The sequence below is a fragment of the Mixophyes fleayi genome, chromosome 3 (genome assembly GCF_038048845.1).
Source record: "Mixophyes fleayi isolate aMixFle1 chromosome 3, aMixFle1.hap1, whole genome shotgun sequence".
Lineage (NCBI taxonomy): Eukaryota > Metazoa > Chordata > Amphibia > Anura > Limnodynastidae > Mixophyes > Mixophyes fleayi.
In genome coordinates, this window is record NC_134404.1 from 152,993,110 (window position 1) to 153,018,999 (window position 25,890).

A 25,890-nucleotide genomic window follows, 5' to 3' on the forward strand; every position below is an offset into this window, starting at 1 on the left:
CTCGGCTAGCAGACCTGCTTTCGGATTTTCATTTCTCACCGCTGTGTTACGCCTAGTGACTGTTCAGAGAGCCATGACCTGCATGTTCCCGGCCGCTAAAGTCCATCCTGCCTTGCGGCAGTTCTTGGTGAAGTTTTGCAAGGATTTCAAATAAGTCTACAAAAAAAAAAAAAAAGACAGGGAAAGACATTAAGTTGGTGGGTGGGGAGAGGTACATAGTGGGTAAGGAACACAACATTAAGTAATCAAAAAGTAATTGCACACCTGAAAGTGCTGAGGTGCGTCTATAAAATAGCAGTTGCATATTTACACTTCAATTCTCCTAAACTAGTATACATGACATTAGAACACTCTGGTAATATAACTCTTATATTCATAAAGAGTCGGCATTATCACTCTGCTGGAAAGCCCGAGGAGAATCTCCCACTCCCTCAGTTACATAGACCTGCCAGCTGCACCATTTCACTAGTGGTGAGTCAGCCGCCATAGAATAGGGCATCCCCAAGGTCTCCATTTCAAAACTATAATTTACTTTTGATGTAATCTTTGTCAGTGGGAATGTTAATAGTTGCTTCCATGCTTGCGCAATAGCTGCCCTTGTGGCTATATAAACATGCCCCATCACGTACCTTTTCCATTGTGGAATAGAGGATGGGTAGTGGTATCCACATTGCTATTTTTCATACTAAATTTGTCTGGTATAGGCTGGATATTAAGTCTTTAATTGGCAAGCATTGAAATCATATACCATCTAGTATTGTATTAGTTTATATATATTCCCAAATACTGACAAGTCTCCCCCCTATACCCATTAGGAATAAGCCACATTTCTGGCCCCAGATCCTAAAGGGAATGTCAGTGATTTATCCCAATATATTTTATGCCCAAAATTAGAGAGAAAAGAAGAAGGGGCCCAGACCAATTAGATGTATCAATGATTCATTCATGAGACCACATTCCTTCAAAAAAACATATCACCAGCCTGTAATAGAAGTAATAGGCCATAATACAATGACCATGATTTAAATCCCAAGGTGAAGTAAAAAAAGGAAATGACCAACCCTGTCTGATCTTCCTAACTTACTGAACATGAGCTAAAGTCATTGTATTGGTTCTAATGCAAGCTTTAAGCACCGAGTACAGTATATGGATCCATAAAGTCAAGTACATAACTAAAGTGGACCAAGACCCTCTGAAAGTAACCCCTTTGAAGGAAGGAGTCAAATACTTTATGGCCCTATATGAACTCTTTTGGCCACTAGTGTCACACTTCTGGTATCACAGATGGAAGTCCAATAGCCAGGTTGTTCTGAGGTAAACAAGATTTATTTAAATATACAAATCTAAAGTATCCAACAAGCAAAGTCAATAATCTCAAGGCAGAGAAATGTCTGGGGCATGTATCAAATGATTGCAAATCACAAAGAGAGCAAGGTTCTGTGAAAGCATCTTGTTCAGATTTCAACAATACACAAGCCCAAGCTTCAAACAGGAAGTGTCTTCTATAGACCAAAACAGGAAATGATCTCCAAGATGGAATCTTCAGAAAACAGTCCTGGCCATCTTGGATGAGGGCTATCCTATGGACAGGTTCATAACAACTAGGGGCTGCAATAAATTGTCCCAGTTTTCCAATATTTGCTCTGGGTACTGGCCCACCATACTTAGCCTAACTGTATTTATGTTGTTATGCCCAGAGCAATTCTCCAGCTCATAAAGCTTTTTAGCATAGATGGTAATAGATTATCTAAGATCAGTAATTTCAGCTTGCATCTAAAGTACATTGTCCTCAACAAAACGGAGTCTGCACTCAACTTCCGTAGCCTGCTCTATCAGCTTCTGCAGATCTTGTCTCATTAGTGAGAATTTCATATTTGTTTCATCTATTTTAGTAGTGGGCTGTGCCTGACACACAGTTACAGCAGCCAGCAGGTGTGACACTATCGGGCCCTCCACCACAAACTTAGTGCTGACAGGATCAAAGAACACAGAATATTTTATGAGCTGTAAATCATGTTGTCTGGATGCACCGGAGGCCAACAGAGCAGCAGTTTCAGTACCAAGTTGCTTAGCTGCGTTCAAGTTGCCCATTCTTCAAGCAAGCAAAGTGGTGAGGAAGCAGGAGGCTATTTAGCCAGCAGTGGGCAATGAAAAAAAGAGTAGCAGTAATGATTACTGTAGTTTGAGGAGAAGCTCTGATTAGGCACATCCATTCACATCATCTGGCTGGCAATGCTCACCCCATATTGATCGGTATTTTTGTGAACGTTATAAAGTAGGAATAAATATATCAGAAATGCAACTATGATGAGGACTATTGATGAGGACAACAAATGACCCTGTAACAACATTAGCAGGCCTGAGAAACTAGTATTTATTTTCCATATGTAACCATAGCGTCTTAGGTTGCCTATACACTGCTCTACCTGGTCCTTATCAGAGGCAAAAGATGCTATACTCCAATGACACTGTTGGGCTCCTCCAAGTGGTTGGCAAAATACAAACAGGCAGGAATGGATTGTCCATATGGGGAATAAATAAACTGATACACAAGTAAAAAGAGTCTGTAGCCCATAATAAACCAACCAGAAGCTGAATTATTTTTAATAGCACAATTTTGAAAATGAAGGCAAATATTTAATATTTTGTTATGAGTTATAGCACCTATTCAGATATATAGATGGTGATGAATAATTCTGTATGTATGTAGTTGGCCATTGGTAAGCGGAATTTCATATTTAGTTTAGTAAATAAGGTTGGTGTCGGAAGTAACATAAGGGACTAAACTGCTACAATGTAACCTATGATATCTAGAAATGAAAGATTCACTTACTATTATTTGTAATTAAGGCTGAACCTGGACATCGAGGATTACCAGGATTTCCCGGAGCTCCTGGTATTCAGGTATGCGATCATTTCTGTAATATTCTGATTTGTTTCCAAAATTAGTTAATACAAGTCAGATGAAAACTAACAATAAATCAGACCATTCTGTAAATTTATACTATACTACAAATGATATTTAACAATAGCAATAACAATGATTTTGATTGGAACTGTACCAGAGCTGTCAAACTAGAATCCTGTAGGACTGGTACAGCCATCCAAGGCTTTATATGGCCCCCACCTCTCCTATCAACAACCTTCCTAAACTCTACTGTTTAACGTCATATTGTAAAAGGATTTGTGAGCAAATAGTTATAACATATATAGAGCCATATGAATACTTTGATGGTGGTAATGGTTAATATTTAGCATAAGTTTAAGATAATGACATAGGTCAGTAGATTGTGGTTCCACATTATTTCTTCTAAAAGGCATGCTAATAATGCTATATAAACATTATTACAAGTTACATTTAACAATCTTTAATTTGAATGTTTTAGGGGCCAAAAGGGGAGCCTGGATCTACTGGCCCACAAGGCATACCAGGAGATGCAGTATGTATAGCTATTTCCAATATTGTTCTCTTATTATTTGTAGGTTGGTAAAGCCTCATTCATAATCTAAGCAGATCCTAACTTCAGTGGATATGCAAATGTTCTTTTGGTTTTCTAACATAAGATTGAATCGTGAATTTTTTGTTTTCCAGAGTAATCAACATCCCATGTGTATCATGGTCCACAGCAAGGACACATATTTAAAAGAAATCATTATATCACTCGCCCAACTATACTTAGTTGACTAATTATAGAATTAGAGTAAATTAAACAATATTCTGAACTTAAAAATAAATACAACTATAGTGCACTCCCGAAGTTATAGCTCCAATGACTTTAGAAATTGGGATTACTGCAAATAACTCAGAATCGATTGTGGGTGACAATAAAATGCTTCTGCTGCTTACAAAAAGTAGTAGCACTAGCAGCCATTTTGTTGGCTGAACCACTATCCATTAAAATGCTTCTTGATAAACTTGAAACCATAGACGTTCTTTATACACTTAGGGCCTGATTCATTAAGGATCTTAACTTAAGAAACTTCTTATTTCAGTCTCCTGGACAAAACCATGTTACAATGCAAGGGGTGCAAATTAGTATTCTGTTTTGCACATAAATTAAATACTGACTCTTTTTTCATGTAGCACACAAATATCAACTTTAAATGCTAGTGTACAAATAAGCTATCAAGTATTTGTGTGCTACATGAAAAAAACAGTCAGTATTTTACTTATGTGCAAAACAGAATACTAATTTGCACCCCTTGCATTGTAACATGGTTTTGTCCACTAGACTGAAATAAGAAGTTTCTCAGGTTAAGATCCTTAATGAATCAGGCCCTTAATGTCTAGTGTTTAATCCTAGTGATTTGATAAGACTGCTTTCTCATAAATGTTAGGACTGCCAGGGTTGTATTTACATATCTAGAGCATATATGCACAGATCCTCTGATGCCTTGAGCCCCACCTATTAATTAACCCAATGTAGGCTGTCAAGTGTATGACCGCAGCATTAGTTTTCTAAGTTACTGTGGGGAAAGCAGAGGGAACCCCGAGACATCCTTCGGGTCCCACTGCCTTTAAGAATGGGCTGACTAATTAGAAAATGCTGCCCTGGATTCAGCCTATAAAGTGACTGCCTCCAATGTATATAGATGTACACTCACTGCTTAAACATTATTGATTGCTCTCCGTCATAAAATTCTACTATTTACAACATAAGTCAAAGTTAGGGTCAGAGTTTGGAAGAGGCAGTAAAGAGAAATTGTACTAAAAATGTAAATTTTCAAGATTAAATTCCCAAAGGTATGGTTTGGCATTTTACAAATACAATCATTGCTACATAAAATGGAGTAAGAAAAATCGCCTACAAAGGTCATATTTTTATAGGAATAAGTAAAATGTCACAAGTAAGTTCATTTTATGTGTAATTCTAGTTTTCACTTCTTGAGATTTTTGGAGGATTTTTTTTCTCATTCAGTAAGCAAAATAAAAAACAAATCCTTTGAGATCTTATCGAGATAAGGTTTTCATGAAATAGAGAAAACTCCATCATTTTTCCTATCAATTTTATTACTGCTAGTAAATATGGGTAAATGTTGCTATTTCCAAAAGGTGAGTGTTTAATTTTCCTTGACTTTTTTACTATATGAGCTTTAGGATTTGGAGCCCCAGTGCAAAATTCCAAAACATGTCCATCCTTCCTCATTTCTCCCACTACTTATGTTTCTCGTGGGCTGTATCACTTGAGCCCACTCTTTACTGCTGTTGTCAGCTTATCAGTGTTCAATATTAAGAAAAGAAAGAAAAGTGATCAGCGCTAATAAAAGAAAAAATAATCTCTTCAAAGACACATGAAACATGTAAGGGAATAAAATAACATACAATGATGAGGATGTAAATAAAACAGAACACCTGAATACTTGATCGCTAAAACAGATACAATATATTGGTTTTGTATGTATCATAGTAATACTATTATAAATGCATGACAATAAATGTACAAAATAGATCACTCAATAATAAAGATGCAGCTACTAATGAAGGTTCTTCTATATTCTTAATAATATTCTGTCTCATTAACAGTAAACTTTGTGCTAAAAATCTGTATCTGCAATCAAACCAAGCACCTAGTATCAGAAACAAACTGATTTGAGTCCCGTTGGGATAATATAAGTTCACAAGGGAATCTAAATTCTTATACACTTGGAGTTTGATGTTAGAAATGCAGCACAAATAAGGTTCCATTTGTAAAAGTTGTTGACATTTTCCCATCATGTATTGCAGTTATATCAGAGTCTCCCATGAATCGGAAAAAAAGAAAAATGAATTCACATCTGCAAATTGAAAATGTTGTAGAAGCAGTTTCAATTTGAAAATATATAGTTGATCCTGGATAAAAGCCAATAAAACTCTCACAAACTGTCTTTTAGTGAGTGCCTTTAGATGCTTCTTGCAGTCAGCATCTAAAGGCAAATTAGGTGTAGTATCAGTGGCACATTATGGACAGTATATATCCCAACATATACTGCCTGCAACGCTGACTTGTAGAAATGAATCATTCCATCACCCATCATAAGTTCAATCTTCTCAATAATATCCAGCTGGATTCACATCAACTGGTGAATAAGCATAAAAACCTGAAATCCCTTTAAAGCATTTATAGCGATATCTTCAAAATATACAGCAGGCTCTCAAACATACCTGTCTCCATTTTTACACTTGCAATAACCAATGGGATGGCTGTGAACCATACCCAGGTACTAGAGAATTGGTTTGTTAATTATTGGTTATTCAAAGTTTAAGCAAGTTGCTAAGCATGACAACTGGTTTATATTGAAGGTCGTATTTGTCTATCAGACATAGCACAGAGAGACATGACAGTAGTGGGTATGAGTGGCCAATAGCATGAGTACACACATTCCCTTAAGGATGAGTTTGTAAATTATTATGCATTCATGCATATTTAGTAATTAATTTATTCCAATTTTTCAAAATATTAACTTTGGGGGGGAAAAAAATTATTTAAGCTATAAAAATGTATAATGTATGAATAATGAGTCAAATCAAATATGACTAGGTCACTGGGACTCTAAAAATGACTATTAGTCTTACAATGCATAAAATGTAAAATCTTCCGTTCAGTCCTTAAAGTAATCCATCACTTATAAGATATATACTTCTAGGGTTGGGCACTTTAGGCTAATAAGAGCACTGCTTAGTTAAATTCCACACAATTGGATAAATAAAAATATGAAAAAAGCACAATTCAAATCTCAAGTGTTTGGAGCCCCAATTTGCAGTATATATTAAACTATGGTTTGTATGCAATATATATCAGTTCGACAAAACCCAAATGGCATGTTCTTTAGCCAAAACTGCAAGCTAAAACATATTTGAGCGAAGCTAGGCAAATATCTGATAAAAAAATTTTTAATTAGAGTGCCTGAGTTGGTTTCCATTATTATCGGGAGACCATGAGCATAGAGTCACCTTGTCATAATAGAAACCAACCACATGCTGGTCAACCCAATGCTGTTATCCTGATAGGAAAGTGGTGGGGGAAAAAAATGCTTGCCCCCACCAAGCCTGCATTTAAAAGCACTTAAAAAATAATAAAATATTCTCTGTACAATTATGTGCAGTATGTTGGCATAATAATAATTGTGACTGGATCACTTATAAATAACTTATGGTATAAATTTATTTAAAGGAAATAGCGCAGGGCGCTTATTTATATAATTGCATATGCACTTATTTTTCATATTGTGTATATTTTGGTAAGGGAACAATCTTTAATTTCTGAGACCATGGGGGGAAAATTTGTTTTTTATTGTTTTAACCTTACTAAAGGAAATGCCTTATTTCTGATGTATATGTCTGATGCATTAAGCATTTGTTTTGAAAGTCTTTTGTATATCTTGGTGTAAGGAAATGTCTTGTTTGGGATTTACAAGTTTTCTTGGGGAATTCTTTTCTTTGGAGGAAATGTGTATTCTGCAACTGTTGGAAGAAAGAACTCATGCTAATCTCATGCTAATTAGACCTTTTGATGTGTGAGGGTCATAGGAAGATGTAATTAGACTTTATGTCCACTGTAAGATGCAGGATATCACAGCAAGGTTTTAAGATAGATATCACAGATAAGCGTAAATATTGTTAGCTTTGCAATGCATGTAAATCCATGTTTGTGTAAACACATTGCATCCTGATTCTAAAAATAGCCTGTGTCCAAATCTGTATAAAAAGCACTGTCTTGTACACTGAAATGTATCATTCTGATGTTCCATCTGACCTGACCACTGATACCTTTAATCAGTGGAACTGTCCTTGTCAGGGCACCTGAGCGAAATAAAACATCACTCTTTGCTTCAAGACCCTGCTTGAACACTTCTTCAATATTTCTGTAATCCTGTGACCTGCAGATTAGACCATAAATCTAATCCATTCTCCGGCTGTTTCTGAGGTTGGACCCAGCTCTCCATTACCACCGCTCTGCTGCTACCCAGCAGCTGGCCAGTGTGATAGGCCAGGGGGATCCATCCACAGCACCCTGATCCATAGTAAGAGGTCCGGAGCTACCAGCCCAAGTTTACCAGCACGAGAGTACACTAGCAGTGACAGTTACCCAGAAGGAACGTGGCTCTGGGCGCCATAAAGGAGCCCAGTGGTGGCAGCAGGCTCCTCCTACTGTACCAGGAGGGGCATATTCAGAATAATGAAAGGGGATGGTGGCAAAGTAAGCCCGGGCGGTTCACAGCAACAACAGACAGGGTGGCATAGGCATCCTGTCACAATCATACATTCTGTACGTCTTTTTTTTTGGTGCATGATCTGAATTTTTATGTAATATGATTAAATATAGAAACTGAAATAAAGACAGCTTTCTTTACAGTAAAAATTATTTTTGTTGTTTTACCATTATTTCATATCTATATTAATACAACAGGGGTTACCAGGAGAACATGGCATTCATGGAAAGCAGGGCATTAAAGGGGAAAAGGTACTTTTTCTGTTTTTTTCCCTCTTTAATAACCAATAACATTTTTCAAAATTGCATTTTTGCAGCACAGCTATTAAATGTATTACTACAATTTCAGTGAATCATTTCTTAAAGTTAACTTTGATTGTTTAATGATTCACTGTGACATTTTATATGAAACTACTTTAAAGAGACTTAAGAACAGGGTCCTGCACTGCACGACCAAGATCTAATTATGATTAAAATAAATAGAATATTGACTTTGTAGTGGTAGCTAAGAACATTTGTTCATATTTTAATGATATATAACAACACTCAGGTTGCAACACTCTGTGATGACTTGTGTGTTTATTCTTTATTTAAAATACATTTGTAAAAATATACCTCAATTCACTCTTCACTCAAAAGGGGGAGTCCGGTGGCCTCATCGGACCTCCTGGACTTCCTGGTCCCAAAGGAGATCAAGGACCAACAGGCTTTGGATTACCAGGAGAACCAGTAAGTATATATATTCTAATTATCAAATATAGCTACCTCTCCTTTGGTAAAATTACACCAAACTAGTTAGTAATAGTTTTTAATGCAGTGAAGCTGTACTATTTGTTTCTTTTTTTTTTGTTTGTTTTTTTTTTTAAACAAGTTTATTTTATTTTGTGTTACATCAAACATTGAAGCCCAGGATTCCCTCTTATGAACTGAAATCCTCCTGGCCTTCATTTTGGTCTGATACATACAGATATATATATGTATAGATTTTTGTAAAAGCTTCCAATTATTTGGGAGATATGCCTTTGTTAATTCCTAAAGTTAGATGAGTCTGCATTTATTTTGCTACGAGTTTTTAAATATTAATTGTTATCAATTATATCAATATTAGGGAGCGAGTGGAATATCTGGTGCGCCTGGCCCACGTGGCCCCAAGGTATGTTATACTACAGTTTTTTCCATTATAGTGTTTTGAAATTTTGGTAAAAAACAATGTGTGACAGGAAATAATGGCGTATAAAAGGAGAGCAGGGCATGATGGGCAGGTCGGAGATGTCTTTACTGCTGCAATCAATGCAACCAGCTGTACCCTGTACTACACAGATACCATGTAAAGTATATGTGTCACTATGCGAATGTTTATATATTACCAGCCAGGGGGTGAGACTGGGGGCAAGACTTGGCTCAGCAGACTATTAGGAACATTTTAAAGGGACAAAATGCAGTTAGCCAAGTGACCTAGCCCAAGGTAGCCAACTATGGGGCCTGCAGATGCCCACCAGCCCAGCCAGCCCCTGTTGCCAACAGTCCTAGTCATTAAAGCATTCACAATGTAAAATCAGCAAAAAGATGTAAAAGAAATATGCGTAGATGTAGCTTATCTGGATTTTAGTAAGACTTTTGACACTGTCCCACATCACAGACTATTAAATAAACTTTAAAGCTTGGGATTGTATTCTAAGATGGTTGAATGGATAACATCTTGGTTGCAGTATAGAAAACATAGAGTTATAGTAAATGGAGTTCATTCACAGGAGGGAAAGGTTACCAGTGGAGTACTCCAAGGATCTGAACTTGGACCAGTGCTTAGTAATATCTTTATTGGAGACATTGCAAATGGTATTAAAGGGAAAGTATGCCTTTGTGCAGATGACGCAAAGATATGCAATAGGGTAGATTCTCCAGGAGGGGTAATCCAAATGATTGATGATCTTGGTAGACTAGAGGAATGGTCAAGAGCTTGTTAACTACAGTTTAATGCCAAAAAATACAAAATCATGCACTTGGGTCTTAAAAATATAAATATAGTATTAATAGCACTATAATGGAAACTACTCAGGAGGGATCAAAGAGTCACTATTTCAGATGACTTGAAGGCAGGTAAGCAATGTAACAAAGCCATGCGGAAGCAAGTCAGATGTTTGGCTACATAGGGAGAGGAATCAGTAGCAGAAGAAAGTAGTAATGCCACTGTATAGGTCATTGGTACGGCCTCATCTAGAATACTGTGTTCAATTTTGGAGGTTATATCTCCAGAAGGCTGTAACTATATTAGAGACTGTACAAGAAGGGCAACTAAAATGGTGCATGGTCTACAGCACAACTTACCCAGAAAGACTAGAAGATCTTAATATGTATAGTTTGAAGCAGAGAAGGGAAATGGGGCACATGATAGAAACTTTCAAATCTATCAAGGGTTTGAACACGGTATAGGAGGGAAACATTCTTCAAAGGAAGAGAAGTATTAGAACACGAGGACATGCACTTAAACTGGAGGGAAGAAGATTCATAGAAAATAAGAGGAAAAATTACTTCACAGAAAGGGTAGTGGATAAGTGGAATAGCCTCCCATCAGAGGTGGTAGAGACTAATACAGTAGAGCAGTTTAAACATGCTTTGGATAGGCATAAGGATATTCATACAAAGATTAAAGGACCAAATACGGTTTTAGGTTACCAAAGTTTAATAAAACAATGGGCAGACTAGATGGGCCAAGCGATTCTTATGTGCTGTCAAATTCTATGTTTCCATGTGCAGGTGATAATTGTTATGAGTTCAACTGTTATTGCTGCCTATTGTGCCATAATAATTCTTGTACGTTGTTGCTGAATAAAATATAATTCCAGGGAGAAAGAGGTTTACCTGGTGTTCAGGGACAACTTGGAGAATCAGGGTTACCCGGAATAGGAACAGAAGGTCCTTCAGTAAGTATGCCTTTTTGTCTGTATATTACATTAAAACATGACATTGTGACCTTCACAGACATGCTAAATAATGCTGTAATCCCCATACATAAGATGGACCTAAAATGATGAGGTTAAAAAATACTTGTTTGATACTAATTTATTTGAATACTGCATTAAATCTGCTTAAACACCAAGAAAAAAATCTGCCTAGAGTATTTTTGCTGCATTCATTTTGCCATATGTGAAAACTGGAAGCAAGTTAGGGGTAAGAAGAAATGAGGTGAGAGCATTAGATCTTTCAATTTAGTATTTAAATTCCCATGAACTCAGTTTAACTTCTAATATGCTGCAGGGACCCTCACGTAGTCTCTCTTGTCTATGTTCCTTACCCCTGAATTGATCTCTCCTCTTTTAATACAGCATCTTGTTACTACTCCCTCCCTAACATGCCAGCCTATACATAGATGGCAATATGTTTAACATTCATTTTCCCGTTTTTCTGCCTAACTGCTCAGGTATTTTGTGACCTATTAAGCCCAGCCAATTAACTTGTATTACACACGTTAAATCGCATTTTCAGGTTTGTTTAAATCAAAGTTCTGTCATGTAACCACAAAGCTAATGAAGTGATACAGTGTGTGATCATCTGTAACTGCGAGAAGTAATAAAGTATAATCATATTAATACAAAGATAAGTGATAATGTTGCAAAAATTCAATATATGTGCAAACAAATCAGTATGTGTACTTGCTGCTGTGAGTCAGGTGTAGAAAATCTGAAAAAAATGAAAAAAGGATAGATACTTTCTGTGTAGTCAATGAATCCAAATAAAGATTTATCAATAACATACTTAAGTGGCTGAAATATCAGAGTTAGGTTTATCTGTATAAACAATATAACAGTATTGCATGAACAGTCATTGCCAAAAGTTTTGAGAATGACACAAGTATTGGTTTTCACAAAGTCTGCTGCTTTGGTGTTTTTAGACCTTTATTGTCAGTTGTTGCTCTGGTAAACTGAAGTAACATTACAAGCACTTCAAAAGTGTCAAAGGCTTTTATTGTCAAAATATCTAAAAATAGTGGCGCTGGGAGATATGATTAAATGGTAGTGGCGCTGGGAGATATGATTTTATTGACAATCACATTAAGTTTATGCAAAGAGTCAATATTTGCAGTGTTGACCCTTCTTTTTGACGACCTCTGTAATTCGCAGTGGCATGCTGTCAATCAACTTCTGGGCCACATACTGACTGATGGCCATCCATTCCACCTGCCTCTTGAGGATTGACCACAAGTTTTCAATGGGATTAAGGTCTGGGCATTTTCCTGGACATAGCCCCAAAATTTCGATGTCTTGATCCCAGAGCCACTTAATTATCACTTTTGCCTTATGGCAAGGTGCTCCGTTATGCTGGAAACTGCATTGTTCATCTCCAAACTGTTCTTGGATGGTTGGAAGAAGTTGCTCTTGGAGGATGTTTTGGTACCATTCTTTAGTCATGGCTGTGTTCTTAGGCAAAATTGTGAGTGAGCCCACTCTCTTGGCTGAGAAGCCACCCCAAACATGAATGGTCTCAGGATGCTTTACTGTTGACTTGACACAGGACTGATGGTAGTATTTTTCCAGTTGCCTCAAACAATCTGAAAGGGGATTCATCAGAGAAAATTACTTTACCCCATGTTGTTTTTTAGATAAAGTTTATTGTCATGGCCATGAGGGACTATGAATTTAATTGCAAGTCATCTGATCACACTTCATGACTTTCTGGAGTATATGCAAATTGTCATCATAAAAACTGAGACAGTAGACTTTGTGAAAAATAATATTTGCATCATTCTCATAAGTTTTGGCCATGACTGTACATTTACAAATATTACAATCAGCTTGTGTGCGATAACAGAGTCACAGGGTGTAGTAGCTCCAAAGAAGAATTAAACATTTCCTCTGTGGTCCTGAAGGGTTTTAGGATCCAAAAGGCGAGTTCTTTCCAGATCTTATCAGTTATAGGGAAAATAGAGAAATCAGTGGTCCCTAGGTCATTTGTCCAGCTTATAGGCTGCTGGACATTAGGTGGATAATAAACTCTCTGGTTACAATCTAACACATAATCAAATGCAAACATCATTGCACATGCGCTAGCACCAATCCTTTTTCACTTTTTTTCAAAGCACAATCACAGTATATAGTACTTGGCCCACCAATTATCGCAAACAGCAAAAAATAGTAAATTGTATGTTATCACCTATTTAACAAGAAGGGTTGCTGAGGACCCAAAGATTTTATACAGATAAACCTAATTCTGATATTTCAGCCATTTATCCACTTTAATAATAAAACTGAATGCATTATTATATTATATTATATTATATTATATTTAACCAGAAATGACAAAGACTAGATTTGGAGATTGAAGGGCTCTTCAGAGTTCAGCACTACATCATTAGTGTATAATAGTATTATCAGGACATTGTATAACAAGGAGATGAACAGTTGAAGATAGATGAGAAGTGTATGGAGTTAGGTTGGTAGTATCTCTGATAACAGTGATGAATAAGGGAAATGTAAGCGCTGTTATAGAAGGATAATGATAAGGATAATAGATTTGTGGTAACCCAGCCTTACTCGGAGCAATTTTTACCAAATTGCCATCACTCCATGTATGGAACCATAACCACTAGGTAATCCAATATAAAAATCAGTTTGACTATTTGGGTGAAAATCTTATCAAAGTATAACCGCAATCTCCCTCCTTATTTGCTTACTGCAATGCTTGTGTGCATCGTGTTACCAAATTACTGAACCTGTGCAAAATGGCCTGTTCTGCTGTGAAATATGATTGCATACAATTTCACTCCTTTCTACTGAATACCAATATAGCAATATAGACATATATATATCTAATACATAACCTAGAGAGTTATCTTTACCTAATTCATTGAGATAATGATAGAGTTGTTACAATTTTGAAACTCGGGGGGGGGGGGGGGGGGCTTCTGTATATCGGTGTAATTTTATGTTATTATTCTAATGCCCTTTTTTTCACAGGGCCCAATAGGTCCACCAGGAATTCCAGGTATTCAGGTAACTATACAACCAAAATGCATTGAATAACCTGCATGTATTCATCACAAACAATGCAGAACTGGGAACAGACATTACTGGTATCAATAGTAAGCAAAGAGATTAAGGGGCTGATGCAGAGTTGATCACAAAATGGGAGTAAATTGCTCTAAAAAAAAAAGAGAGATCAGAAAATTAGTGTATTTCCACCAATTTGCAGAGCGTGCACATCTTGAGATGCGTCTGGCTCCGCATCAGCAGTGTATGTGCCTAGTTTCTGGCAAGTCATCAACATCAGCGAGTATTTGCGCGTTTCTTCATTTCTGTATGAGTTACACTTGTTAGAACACCCCATATCTGTAGTACTACTGGGAGAGCAGGCCTTTCTCCCATGTCCTGCCCACTTCCTAGTCGAATGGGTGAGATGGGGGCCTTGATGACACAATTTCCTGTGAACCACACCATTTTGGCTCTGCAAACTGCGGCAAAATGATGTGACCATGGCATTGTACCACAGGGGTTAGGCCAAAATCATGCAATTTGTGGTTGTGCCCCCCTCTAACTGAAAGGGAGAAAATTAATGTTTGCAAGTAGGACTATAATATGATTTAAATATTTGCACATAGGAGTTAATTAATAATATTTTTTTCATTTTTCTCATTTTGTAACATTTTGCTTGGTTATACATATGTACAAATTACTTTGTCAAATTTTATGATTGATTGTACCTATCTTATTTCTACACTTTGATATGTTATAAATGAATTGATTTCATTAGGGTTCACAAGGTCTTACAGGACTACCAGGACCCCCAGGTGCACAAGTGAGTAGATATATTTCAATATATGTCTGACACTTCAATACAAATGTAAATACAGCTATAATTAATTATTATTTTTTTAATATTCTATTTTGTTTTTTCCATCTTATAAAGCGTATTCAAAACATCATACACTGTATGAGCACCTTGCATAATTTTAAATAATGTGGCATATTAGTACTGTGCAAGAATATAAGAATCCTATGTATCTATTCTGAACTTTCTTCTGCCTCTATATATTAAGTAGAACTGTTGATAGTCACAGCCTGGCTTCCAATCAAGTTAGGGAGGAAGGAGAAAGTTGTGATGAACGGTTGTGCAAATTGGTAGGAGCCATAACCTATGCTAGATGTTATACAAGGCATCTGGTGAAGGAGATTTTCCAATACATCATAACCCCCACCATGCTTAGTATTAGATGGGGTTACCAGTTTTGAAACCCTAACTGTTATTTCTATACAATTCACCAACACTATTTTAAAGCCTCCTAGCTTCTCTCTCTTCACAACCAGCAGAGTGGGTGAGGCTGTGTAGGGAGATAAAATACTTGAAAGACTTGAAAAGATGTGGCTACAGGTGCCACCATTACTTTGACACACAGTCTTTGCACCATTTCAGGTTTTGTATGCAGATATGCCTGGGAGCTCAAATACAGAGCCAATTTTGCTATATTGCATACAGGTAATTGCAGGGAACACAGTAGAGGGACCCCACCATGATATGAAGCAGATGACCATATGCTGAATACTTTTGAAGAATGTCTTCACCTTTAATTGTCCATTTGAGAAAGATTTTACATTTTTTAAAAATTAACAAATAAAATATGAAGCACCATTAACCCCTTGACTGCTAAGGGTGATTGGGACTCACATTCCACATTCAGGCACATTCTACATGCAGACAAAGGGCAAATGCCACTCTCCCTGCAGTTGGGAGGTTGCCATTAAACCCATTGATCAGTGCCCACAATGATCGGTAAGTTTTCTTGTAGTGGTGCAGCTAGGGTATCACAAGGTCATGTACGCCAGCATGTCATGAAGTTGGTATACACCTGCTAGGCAACAAGTACTTAAAATGCCAGAGATAGGGGGAGGCTCTTCCATCTCCCTATCCCTGGAAAACTTGGAGGCAACCTCATTTTGAGAAAGTAATCTCTTTTAAACAAAAGTGCTCCTGCCCAATTATTGCCTGATGATCACACAACAACCCATTTTAGTAATTGTTTCCCATGTTTATTTTTATTCCCAGGGTGTCCCAGGCAGAGATGGAAGACCCGGACTCCCAGGTCCTCCAGGTGACCCAGTATGTGAACGCATGTACATTGCTCAGACTGTTGAAATAAGCCAGAATCCCATACCTTCTCCAAAAATCCAATAATTAACTTGAATCCTTCTTTCTTCTGAAAAAATGTATAGCCTTGGTACTACCAAATGCCTGTAATAATGTGACCTTGGAACCTGATTGGGATATACATTTTCAGTTTTGTGACCATTAGAGTTGATATTTGAATGTCATAGTGGTAAATATGAGAATACCCCTAAAGTATGCCCTTGGAAACTGAAGTTTAGATACCTTTGTTCCCCAACTAGCTAACTCACTGTAGGGTCATTCAGAGAGTCATGTTACAACCTTTTTACTATTTAAGTTAGTACTTTCAGTCATATATTCCAGTCCATGAGATAATTATTAGGTATAAGTTTGAAGGACTTTCCTCTATGACAAAACACATACATTGGTTGGCTCTATCTGAGTCTGCTCATTAAATCAATTCAAGTCTCAGGTCTGTGGAGTGAATCATGCCCTGATCTCAAAAGAAGACTTTTTGACACTTAGAAGACCAGAAAGGGTATCAAGTCTAAGCCAGGAAAATGCTAGCACCATTGTAACTCCTTCAAACAAAAATCAATCCAACAGCTTCCAATACTAGGGAATATCACAAAATAAGGATTTGCAAAGTCAATGTTTATGAGTCCACCATCTGTTAAAAAAACTGAGCAAGAGTACCATGCATGGGGGGATATCAGTTGGGAAACAACTGTTTTCCAAAAACAATAATGGATGGATATTTAAAGAATTGTTCTGTTAAACTGGGTATACACTACAGGTTTTTAAACCAATTGGCATATCAATCACAGATAAATGAATGTTAGGTCCGATATCACATTAGTATGGACACTCCCACAATCATGTTTTATCGTACCAAAGCACATTGTATCCTTTGATTTTATATACTGACTAAAAATCACTATTAACAATGGAACAATGTTGGGCAAATGCGGAAGTATGTGCGCACTCACTACCAGCAGTGTAGGCAGATCTCCATAGAGTATGCAGAGCCACAACCTTTTCAGCAGATGGTTATGACAGGTGAAGAGCACAGATCTGAAGGCAAATCATGTAGATGTCCTAGATCAACTGTAAATTTCAGTGTAAAAATAAAGCTATTGAGTATTTCTGTGGTAGATGAAAAAACACCCAGTATTTAACTTATGTGCAAAATAATAAACTAATTTGCACCCCTAGCATTGTAACATGGTTTGTCCCGGAGAACATAAACTCCTTTTTTTGCCTTACTTTCCTTAATGACTCAGGCCCTATAAGTGTTTTGCAGCATTCCATAAAAAAGAAGCATCTGTTTAGAATATTGAAATGAAAATGTATTATTTTGAATTAAGCTATATCTTAACTAAGCATTACTCAAAAAAGACTACTTTGAAGCTCTAAATGTATACTCAATACTTCTGGATAAAGATGCAGAAAAAAAATCTCCAATGAGATAATATCACTGTTTAATTAATTATGTTGACAATTTGATAAGTTGTAAAAAGAGTATTGATACAACCAAAAGGATACTTAATAGTATCAACACTTCTTTAGTGTTTTATTTGCTTTACAATTCACAGCTCATTTGGCAGCATTGCAAAGAAAATATTGTTTCCTCTAAAAAATGCTTGCTTCTAGGATTATCTACCACTTCATATGCTCAAAACCTTGTAGCTTCTTTTGAATAAAATAGCACCTAATAGTGGAAGGTTTAGAAGAAAGATCTTATACGAATCCTGTAATTACTGGTTGGGTAAATATGCATTTACAACAGGCATCATTGTTCTGTGTGAGTCCTGGAGGTAAATGTATCAAGCTGAGAGTTTTCAGTGAGTTTAAAAAGTGGAGATGTTGCCTATAGCAACCACATTCTAGCTATTGTTGTAGAATGTACTAAATAAATGATTACTAAAGCCTGACTGGTTGCTATAGGCAACATCTCCACTTTTCAGAATTGCTGGAAACTTGCAGCTTGTTGCTGTGACACAGACTTGACATCAATTTCACAAACAGAACAATCATTTTTACCCAACCATTATCCTGAAACTAGACTATTCTGACACCGAGATGAACTTTCTATACCATTCCAAGCAATATAAAATCTGATTACCAGAAACCAATTGATCATCCAACATATTAAAGAGTTCATTTTAATCATTGAGTCTGAGAGGATGAGCAGCCTCTATTTTGGAAATTAATTAATCTTTTGAAACCTTTTCAATTCCTTTCCTTTTAAAAATACTTTCACCCCAATAAATTGCAGCAATGACCATCACAGAACCATGTAGTCATATTGGAAGTAATGCTGCAGTTTACAATTGATTTTGTTTAATTTATCTGACTTTAAATATGTTTCTGCATACTTTACATTTTTTTCTACTATAAATGACAACAGTAATACAGTTCTGGCTAGTTTGGGCATGTGGATCACCCAACATAAAAGGAAGCAGCCTAACAGCACCACCGTTAGTGCACTAGGTAGTCATTCTATTATATATTTAAAGTTATAACTCCATGATGAGAGCACACTGTCCGGCAGGCTGCCTACCGATTGGCTCATTGGAATACTGGAGCCCAGGGATTGGGCTATGTATTGTATTTGATCATGGGGTTACTTGGGCTATGAGGCAGCCTGAAAAGTAGCAGTTTTGTACACAGAGACTTTCCTCAGATATAATTGCGGAGGAATCTAATAAAGTGTTGGCTCCTGTGTGTCTCCATACTTATTGGAGAGGCATTGTACACTGCTTTCTTTGGGCTATATGAGCCCGGACTAGATCGTAAACCTGTGTTCTTGCCCTTAAATTGTTCAGAAACATCCTGTGTCATTACAACAGTATTCATTTCCTATACAAGGCATTTTGGCTCTGCCTGGTGAAATTCAACTTTGGCTTTGCTGTGGAAGAACATTTTAGTGGATGGTAGCTAGAGGATACTATACTGGTAAAGCCATACCCACAGTGTATGGAGATGTCTGAAACTAGCAAAGGGCCTAAGCTGGAGAACACCCCTACCTTAAACTCGAGCTGCAATACACAGTCGGCTGTGATGGGTAAAACTACCAGCAACAAGGCTTGAGAGATATGCAAGATCTACCTGGAAACATTTCTGGAATGGGGACTTGTTCAAGAACTTGGCAGGGAGGCATTCACCCCTCAGTTTGCAGTGAAGAGAGCGCATCAACTCTCACCCCAGCCTCCAAAACTATTGGCTCCACTTTGTGCATTCATCACCAAATTCTGCACATCAAAGACCGCAGTGCATTTCTCAAATGAATTAGACAGCAAGGCGCTCTAAAGTATGACCAAAGCATAGCGGTCTACCCTGCAAATGAAGACAGAAAATAGACTGTGTGTTTTGCAACTCTCTTAATCAATGTTGTATCCTGCACTACAAGTGGTGGATGGAAAAACGTTTTTCCTTGCTTCTGTCAGGGAGGCAGCAGATTGTCTTGGTTGCCATCAATCAGTTAGACCACAAGCAAGAGTGTAACACACTGGGCCTGAGACACTAAGGAGAGGAAAGCATAAAAAGGAATAAGCATTGGAGGGGGTGGTAAATTTAAAATGTGGAGACATATTTATAGCTGTGGTAGGGCATGTCCTAGATCAACTTTAAATTTCAGTGTGAAAATAAAGCTATCAAGTGTTTGTGTGCTAGATGAAAAACAGGCAGTATTTAACTTATGTGCAAAATAATAAACTAAATTGCACCCCTTGCATTGTAACATGGTTTGTCTCGGAGAACATTTACTCCTTTTTTTTGCCTTTCTTTCCTTAATGACTCAGGCCCACTATGTCTAGTTTTATACCTGAAGACCTGTATTTGCTATTGAACTCATATTCCAAGTTCATGCTTAGATAAATATTATTTAACTGTGATAGACATTGGCTTGTCTGCTTATTATCCCTTCATAATGTATTGATATGTTAATATGGTCATAATGAAGTATCTCGAACAGTTAAGGGGTAACACCCAAGTTCACTTGTGTTAAATTCACTTAAAAGGTTATATTGCAGGAGAGTTACTGCTATAAGACCTCAATTCTCTCAATTAGTCTTTTCCATCCTCCCCTTTATCCTAGGTGGGGTTTTTCCCATTTAGTTTTTTTTCTTACAAGGGAAAGGTATGCCTAAGCTGGTGGTGGGTATACAGGGTGCGTCTGTTATGTTGACAAAGACATGCAGAGTGTTAAATTCTTAGGGATGGAGTTACACTGTAGTTGGAGCAGGTGTATGGGGTGGAGAGGGGGAAATGTAAAGTAAAGGGGACAATTGTTTATACAATGAAAGTTAATTTTGTCAAATTGCACATTGCTGTGATAAATATTACACTGCAAGTTGCCCTGCTTCTCTGTCATGTGTTTTCTGTGATGACTGTCACTGTGCTGGCAGGTCCAAGGAAAAGAACCACTTGGTTGGGGTAGCAATCAAATACACACCCACCACTTAGTCCTGAGAAGATGGGTAGTGAAGTACAAGCTAAAGTGAAAGGATTATAGAAGCTAGAATAATGATTGATGAAGCCAAGGTCAAGGGATTGGAGAAGGTTGAATAGTGGGGGACAAAGTCAAGGTCAAAATATTGATGAAGGTAGAATCATGATGTACACTCCAAAAAAGTTGTCTTCAAAGCACAAGCATATAAATGCAAAGCTTTGCTCCTGCAAAGGTTTGATAGAACTGAGGGACTTCTATAATGCTACAAACAGGTGAGATAAATTCTTCTAATGGACTTGGCCTTTACACTGGAGGGCTGATTGCAGAGTAGGGAAAGCTGTGTAGTAGTCCAGGTGTGGTGACTAGTTAGATTGCTGTACTTAACAGAGTGTTGATTACAGGAATTTAGAGAAGGTGTGGGAGGCGGATCTAGGTGCAGTGGAAGATAAGGAGTGTAAGACTAGTGCGCAGCCCTAGTAGATCCAATTTGATATCATGTGCAGAGTGTATCTCTCCCACAAAGTTTAAGTTTGGGGGAATTAAGACTCTGCTCTGCTCTAAATGTGGCAGTATAGCTGGAATATTCTTGCACCTATTCTGGGAGTGCCCTATGGTTTAAAAAATCTGGCAAGGGGTCACAAGATATATAACCAAAACTGGTGACTCCATCGCACTGTCAGACCCAGGTACCTGCATTATTGGATTAGAGCTAAAAAATGTAGTAAACAGGACAACCAGGCAATACATAATAAGCATGCTAAAGTATGCATAGTTAGAACTTGGTTGGAAACTAGTCCCCCCAAACTAAGATATATATATATATATATATATATATATATATATATATATATATATATATATATATATATATATAGTAACCGATCAGATTCTAGCTATTATTTATCTAGTAACACTGATGGGAAACAGACAATCCTAAGGCCCTCCGAGCCTTCACCTATTGCCCTAGATCCTTACTGTTTGTTTGTTATAGTTTGTAACACTTGTTTAAAATGTATTGTTTTTACTTATTTATGAGATAAAGGGCAATGTGTGGCACTTTTGAAGGTTGGAGGGCCACCATGGCTGGCCTCTGAACTGTATGAGGTTGCCTATTACAGGTACATTCTAGAAAATGATAGCTGGAATCTGTTTGGTTGCTATGGGCAACACTTCCACTTTTCCTGTTTAGAAGTTTTAGTAAACCTACCCCTAAATGTTTAATCCTGAATATTTCCTTTAGAAATGGATGAGACTGTAGCATGGGCCAATTCTTAAAAATGGCTGATTAACTCCTTCAAATACTCAAACCAAATTATAGATTTATCATTCATTCATTGATGGCTGCTATATGTACTTTTGTTTAGGGTTTCAAACAGGTAACTTTGCTAGGCTATACCTAAAACTTGTTTAATGCACCCCTATTATTAAACTCACTGGTGATTCCACATTTTGACTTTCAAAATCAACCTTCTTATACTTTCTTTAATATACTTTTGGCGAGGCTTTCCTTATGGAGGATTGAATTAATAGTTGTGTGTTTTCTATATTATGAAGTACATTTTATTTTTTCTCAATATCAGAAGTATGAATAAAATGCAGAGAAATGTAAAAGAGTATGTCATTATTAATCTATACGCTTATCAGAACTAACAATGTTTCCAATTGTCTTTGTAGGTTGCCCTTCCACTTCTTGGTGATATAGGAGCTGTTCTGAAGGTACTGATATTGTGTTTATGATAATCAGATACATATTTTGTAGAAAGAATCTGACATACCAGGCAGCACAAGTAAACAGAAATAAACAACTTAGCCAAATAGCATTCTAACATATAGGAGGAGGCAGGATAAAACAGACAAATACTACCGTAAAGTGCAAAAGAAACTAATAATCGAAAGTTTATTGAAGGTAAAATAACCCTTTAATGTAGATAGTGTGAGGCAGTGTGAAAGTTGGTGTAATAAGTTCTGCCTTAATAGTATGTTTGTAGGAGTGCTAGTTTTCAGAATGAACAGCACAGTGTGTTTGGGATCTCATGGTGAAGGTCTGGGTCTAAGTGTAGACAGTGAGAGACAGTGTTGTGTGTGGGATTAATAATGTGTAAAGGCATTATTGTATGGATAGAGTGTCTATTTCTATAGTATTGTAGACAATAGAAAAGTGGGTATATTACATGTGGTTTCAAAGTGTGTGTTGGAATGTTAGTGTAGTGAGTGTTGTACTCACTCCACCCAACTCATAGAATAAGCCCATGCAAATTTCTGCTCCTCCAAAATCTTCCCCATTTTTCTTTGCACACCCATGTACTTTGCTGGAAATGTAGAAGTACCTACACAAATCAAGGTGCACAGCTTCACCAAATAGGATTTTTAATTGTAGCTTAAACATTTTGTGCTTCATAAATAATGTATTTTGTTTAATCAATCAATTACAATATACACAGGCAGGGCCTGATTCATCTTCGAAAGCAAGGTAAACGCAATTTGCATTTAAAAAAAACAGATGTAACTTACACACATGTACACATGTGCGTCAATCATCACTATCAGTTGGCACTTACACCTGCCCTGTAGCTGGTGCAAATTATATGGCTAAATAACATGTACCTAAGAGATGCCCAGAGCTTGAATGTACATGCGCTCAACCTTGGCACATCCTTACTGTACATTGCCTATGTGCGTTCGACCCATCCCACCCTTGTTCCCTTCAAGTCATAGGCAGTCGGAAGTGTCATTTGCATTTGGACATGAATTGGACGCAATTGTGCTCACTGACGTAAAGTCCGTTTCTGAGCATGCACAGACCAATTTCACGCAAGATGCAGCAGGGAACAAGACTTGTGTCCGAAGATTAAGCAGGCCCAAAGTGTCAGTCTGATTGTTCGTTGTCTACATTTTCAACAAAGAAGATTTTCAGACTAATGAAGATCTTTAGCAAAGATAATTCTTACAGATAGCTGAATGTCCTCAAAACCCCAGTCCGTCATTTCTTGTAGCATGTATCAGCAGTGGCATATATTGCATAATATTCAACAAACGTCACAAAAATAGGCAACTGATCCTTAATTCAAGATGCTGCAGTGAAGAACCCTTATGTTTAGTTTCTACAAACTTTCAAATGTCCTTCCTACAAGAAAATGTTCTAAATGTCCTTCCTGCAAACCTCTTTATGATGAGTGTTCATCAATCACATAATCAGCAACAGATGTATATTCCTCATTAATGGTTCACAGACATACCTCAAAAAAACAGTAAACTGAACACTATATAGATATATAAAAACAAGAACACAGTCATATGTTTCATTAAGATACAAATAATCATCAGGTATACAAAGTGAAAACAATCCGAAAATAGCAGTTTTATGACATCCCCCATCCACATTAGTGGACATATTTCTATTTAGTGATAAAAAACTTAAACAGTACATTTTTATTTATATATAATACTAATCAACTGACCCTAGTGAAAATAGAGTACTTGATTAATACCATTACAATCACATAAATCAATCAAATATATAGTCCTTCTTAATAACAAGTTTATCTCAATCACTCAAATCACAGTACCAGATCACTTAAACGGAACGACTATCCATCCATATTTAAACTATATGAAAAAAACAGATCTGTTTTATATGCATATTAAACATGTGAACAATTCTACTGCTAACACAAATTTCCCCTATAACAATCGATTTGACTGCGCATGTGATCTGGGATACTGTATTGTTTATAATAGGACATCTTATATTTATGCATTTTCTTACCAAACAGACCCTTCTAATTGCTTAGCAGTGTATGTGTGTATGTGTGTATATATATATATATATATATATATATATATATATATATATATATATATATATATATATATATGTGTGTGTGTGTGTGTATGTATGTGTGTGTATCTCAAAAGTCTAAATAAATAGAATTTAATAGACCAAACAAAGAACCAGTCATGTGATGTAAGACTTAATGACTTCTGTTGCTAAGCAACTGAATACAAGATATAATTTACTTCTTTAGTATTATCATCTTAAACCTAATGCTACTGATAAAAGCTGATAATGATCAACATGATTAGGGCCAGACTGGGTCTAAAAATCGGCCCCTGCTGTGGGCTCCATGCAAAATGGCCATGGGTAGAGCGGCTGTGCATGCCATTTTTCAAAGCCAACAGCCACTAGTGCAAGTGACAGCAGCACCCGGTGAGAGCGAGGCCATGCTAGCACCGTGTCCCCTGGCCCTTCTGGAATTTGTCAGAAATACCAGATGACCTGTCCAGGCTGGAATATGGTAGAATGGACCTGGGAGCATATGGCAAAAATCAATAATAGTCAAACTGGCAAAAGCAAAATCTTCTCATCTTGTTCAAAGCATATAAGATATTTGCCACGTTTGGATTGTATATGCTATGTACATCGCAATTTAGTCAATTAACTCATTATATATGTTACTAACAATTAGGAGAAATGTATAACAACTCTCTTACTATACAGGTACTGGACCAAAAAATAAATAAACCAGTCAATATAATGTGTTGCGATACAACTGAAAACATACAACACGCCACACTGATATCCTTTAGGTATATGGATGCCAAGGTTGGTCAGAAACAACAGAATCAAGAAAGAATGGGGGTAGTACAATAATAATCCACAATCACAAGATACATATTGCATTTAATATTACTAATTGATTAAAAGGAATATCCATACTCTGACTAGATGGTTCCGTTTAAATATATGGCTTTATTTCAGCTATCTGGAAAAAGAATGGTCATTTCATACATATTCAGTAAGCCTTTTCTTTACAGAGACATTTAAGGTGACCTCCTCTAATTGCTGATTGTATATGTTCAGTACCCAATATCTTAAGGGAATTATTATGGCAAGGTGCAAAATGTCTTGGAACACTCTGGGGCTGATATAGAGTAAGTACTATGCCAGTTTAAGAAGTGTATCTCATGAGAAATTGCTTTGCACATGCACAGAAAGTTAGTGCATACATATGCATCCATGCAGAGTTGCGTGTTTTTTCCTGGAGAAGCCGGGATAGGGCAGGATGGGGGCAATCTAAAGTAGACTGAGGACAGTAAGCATATGGGCATAAATAATCTATTTTTACATCTGGATTTTTATGTAAATTATGCTAA

At 36.9% G+C, this 25,890-nt stretch overlaps 1 protein-coding gene across 2 annotated transcripts in view; it reads left to right on the plus strand.

The window, feature by feature from the left end:
* Nucleotides 1–25,890, plus strand: part of COL19A1 (collagen type XIX alpha 1 chain) — a 603,039-nt gene that overhangs the window by 420,286 nt on the left and 156,863 nt on the right. For both annotated transcript variants that reach the window (XM_075202581.1, XM_075202582.1), the window contains exons 22-31: nt 2,851–2,904; nt 3,387–3,440; nt 8,388–8,441; nt 8,829–8,918; nt 9,298–9,342; nt 11,033–11,110; nt 14,141–14,176; nt 14,934–14,978; nt 16,224–16,277; nt 22,411–22,452. In XM_075202581.1, the coding sequence (XP_075058682.1) occupies nt 2,851–2,904; nt 3,387–3,440; nt 8,388–8,441; nt 8,829–8,918; nt 9,298–9,342; nt 11,033–11,110; nt 14,141–14,176; nt 14,934–14,978; nt 16,224–16,277; nt 22,411–22,452 (552 nt within the window). The remainder of the gene's footprint in view (nt 1–2,850; nt 2,905–3,386; nt 3,441–8,387; nt 8,442–8,828; nt 8,919–9,297; nt 9,343–11,032; nt 11,111–14,140; nt 14,177–14,933; nt 14,979–16,223; nt 16,278–22,410; nt 22,453–25,890) is intronic.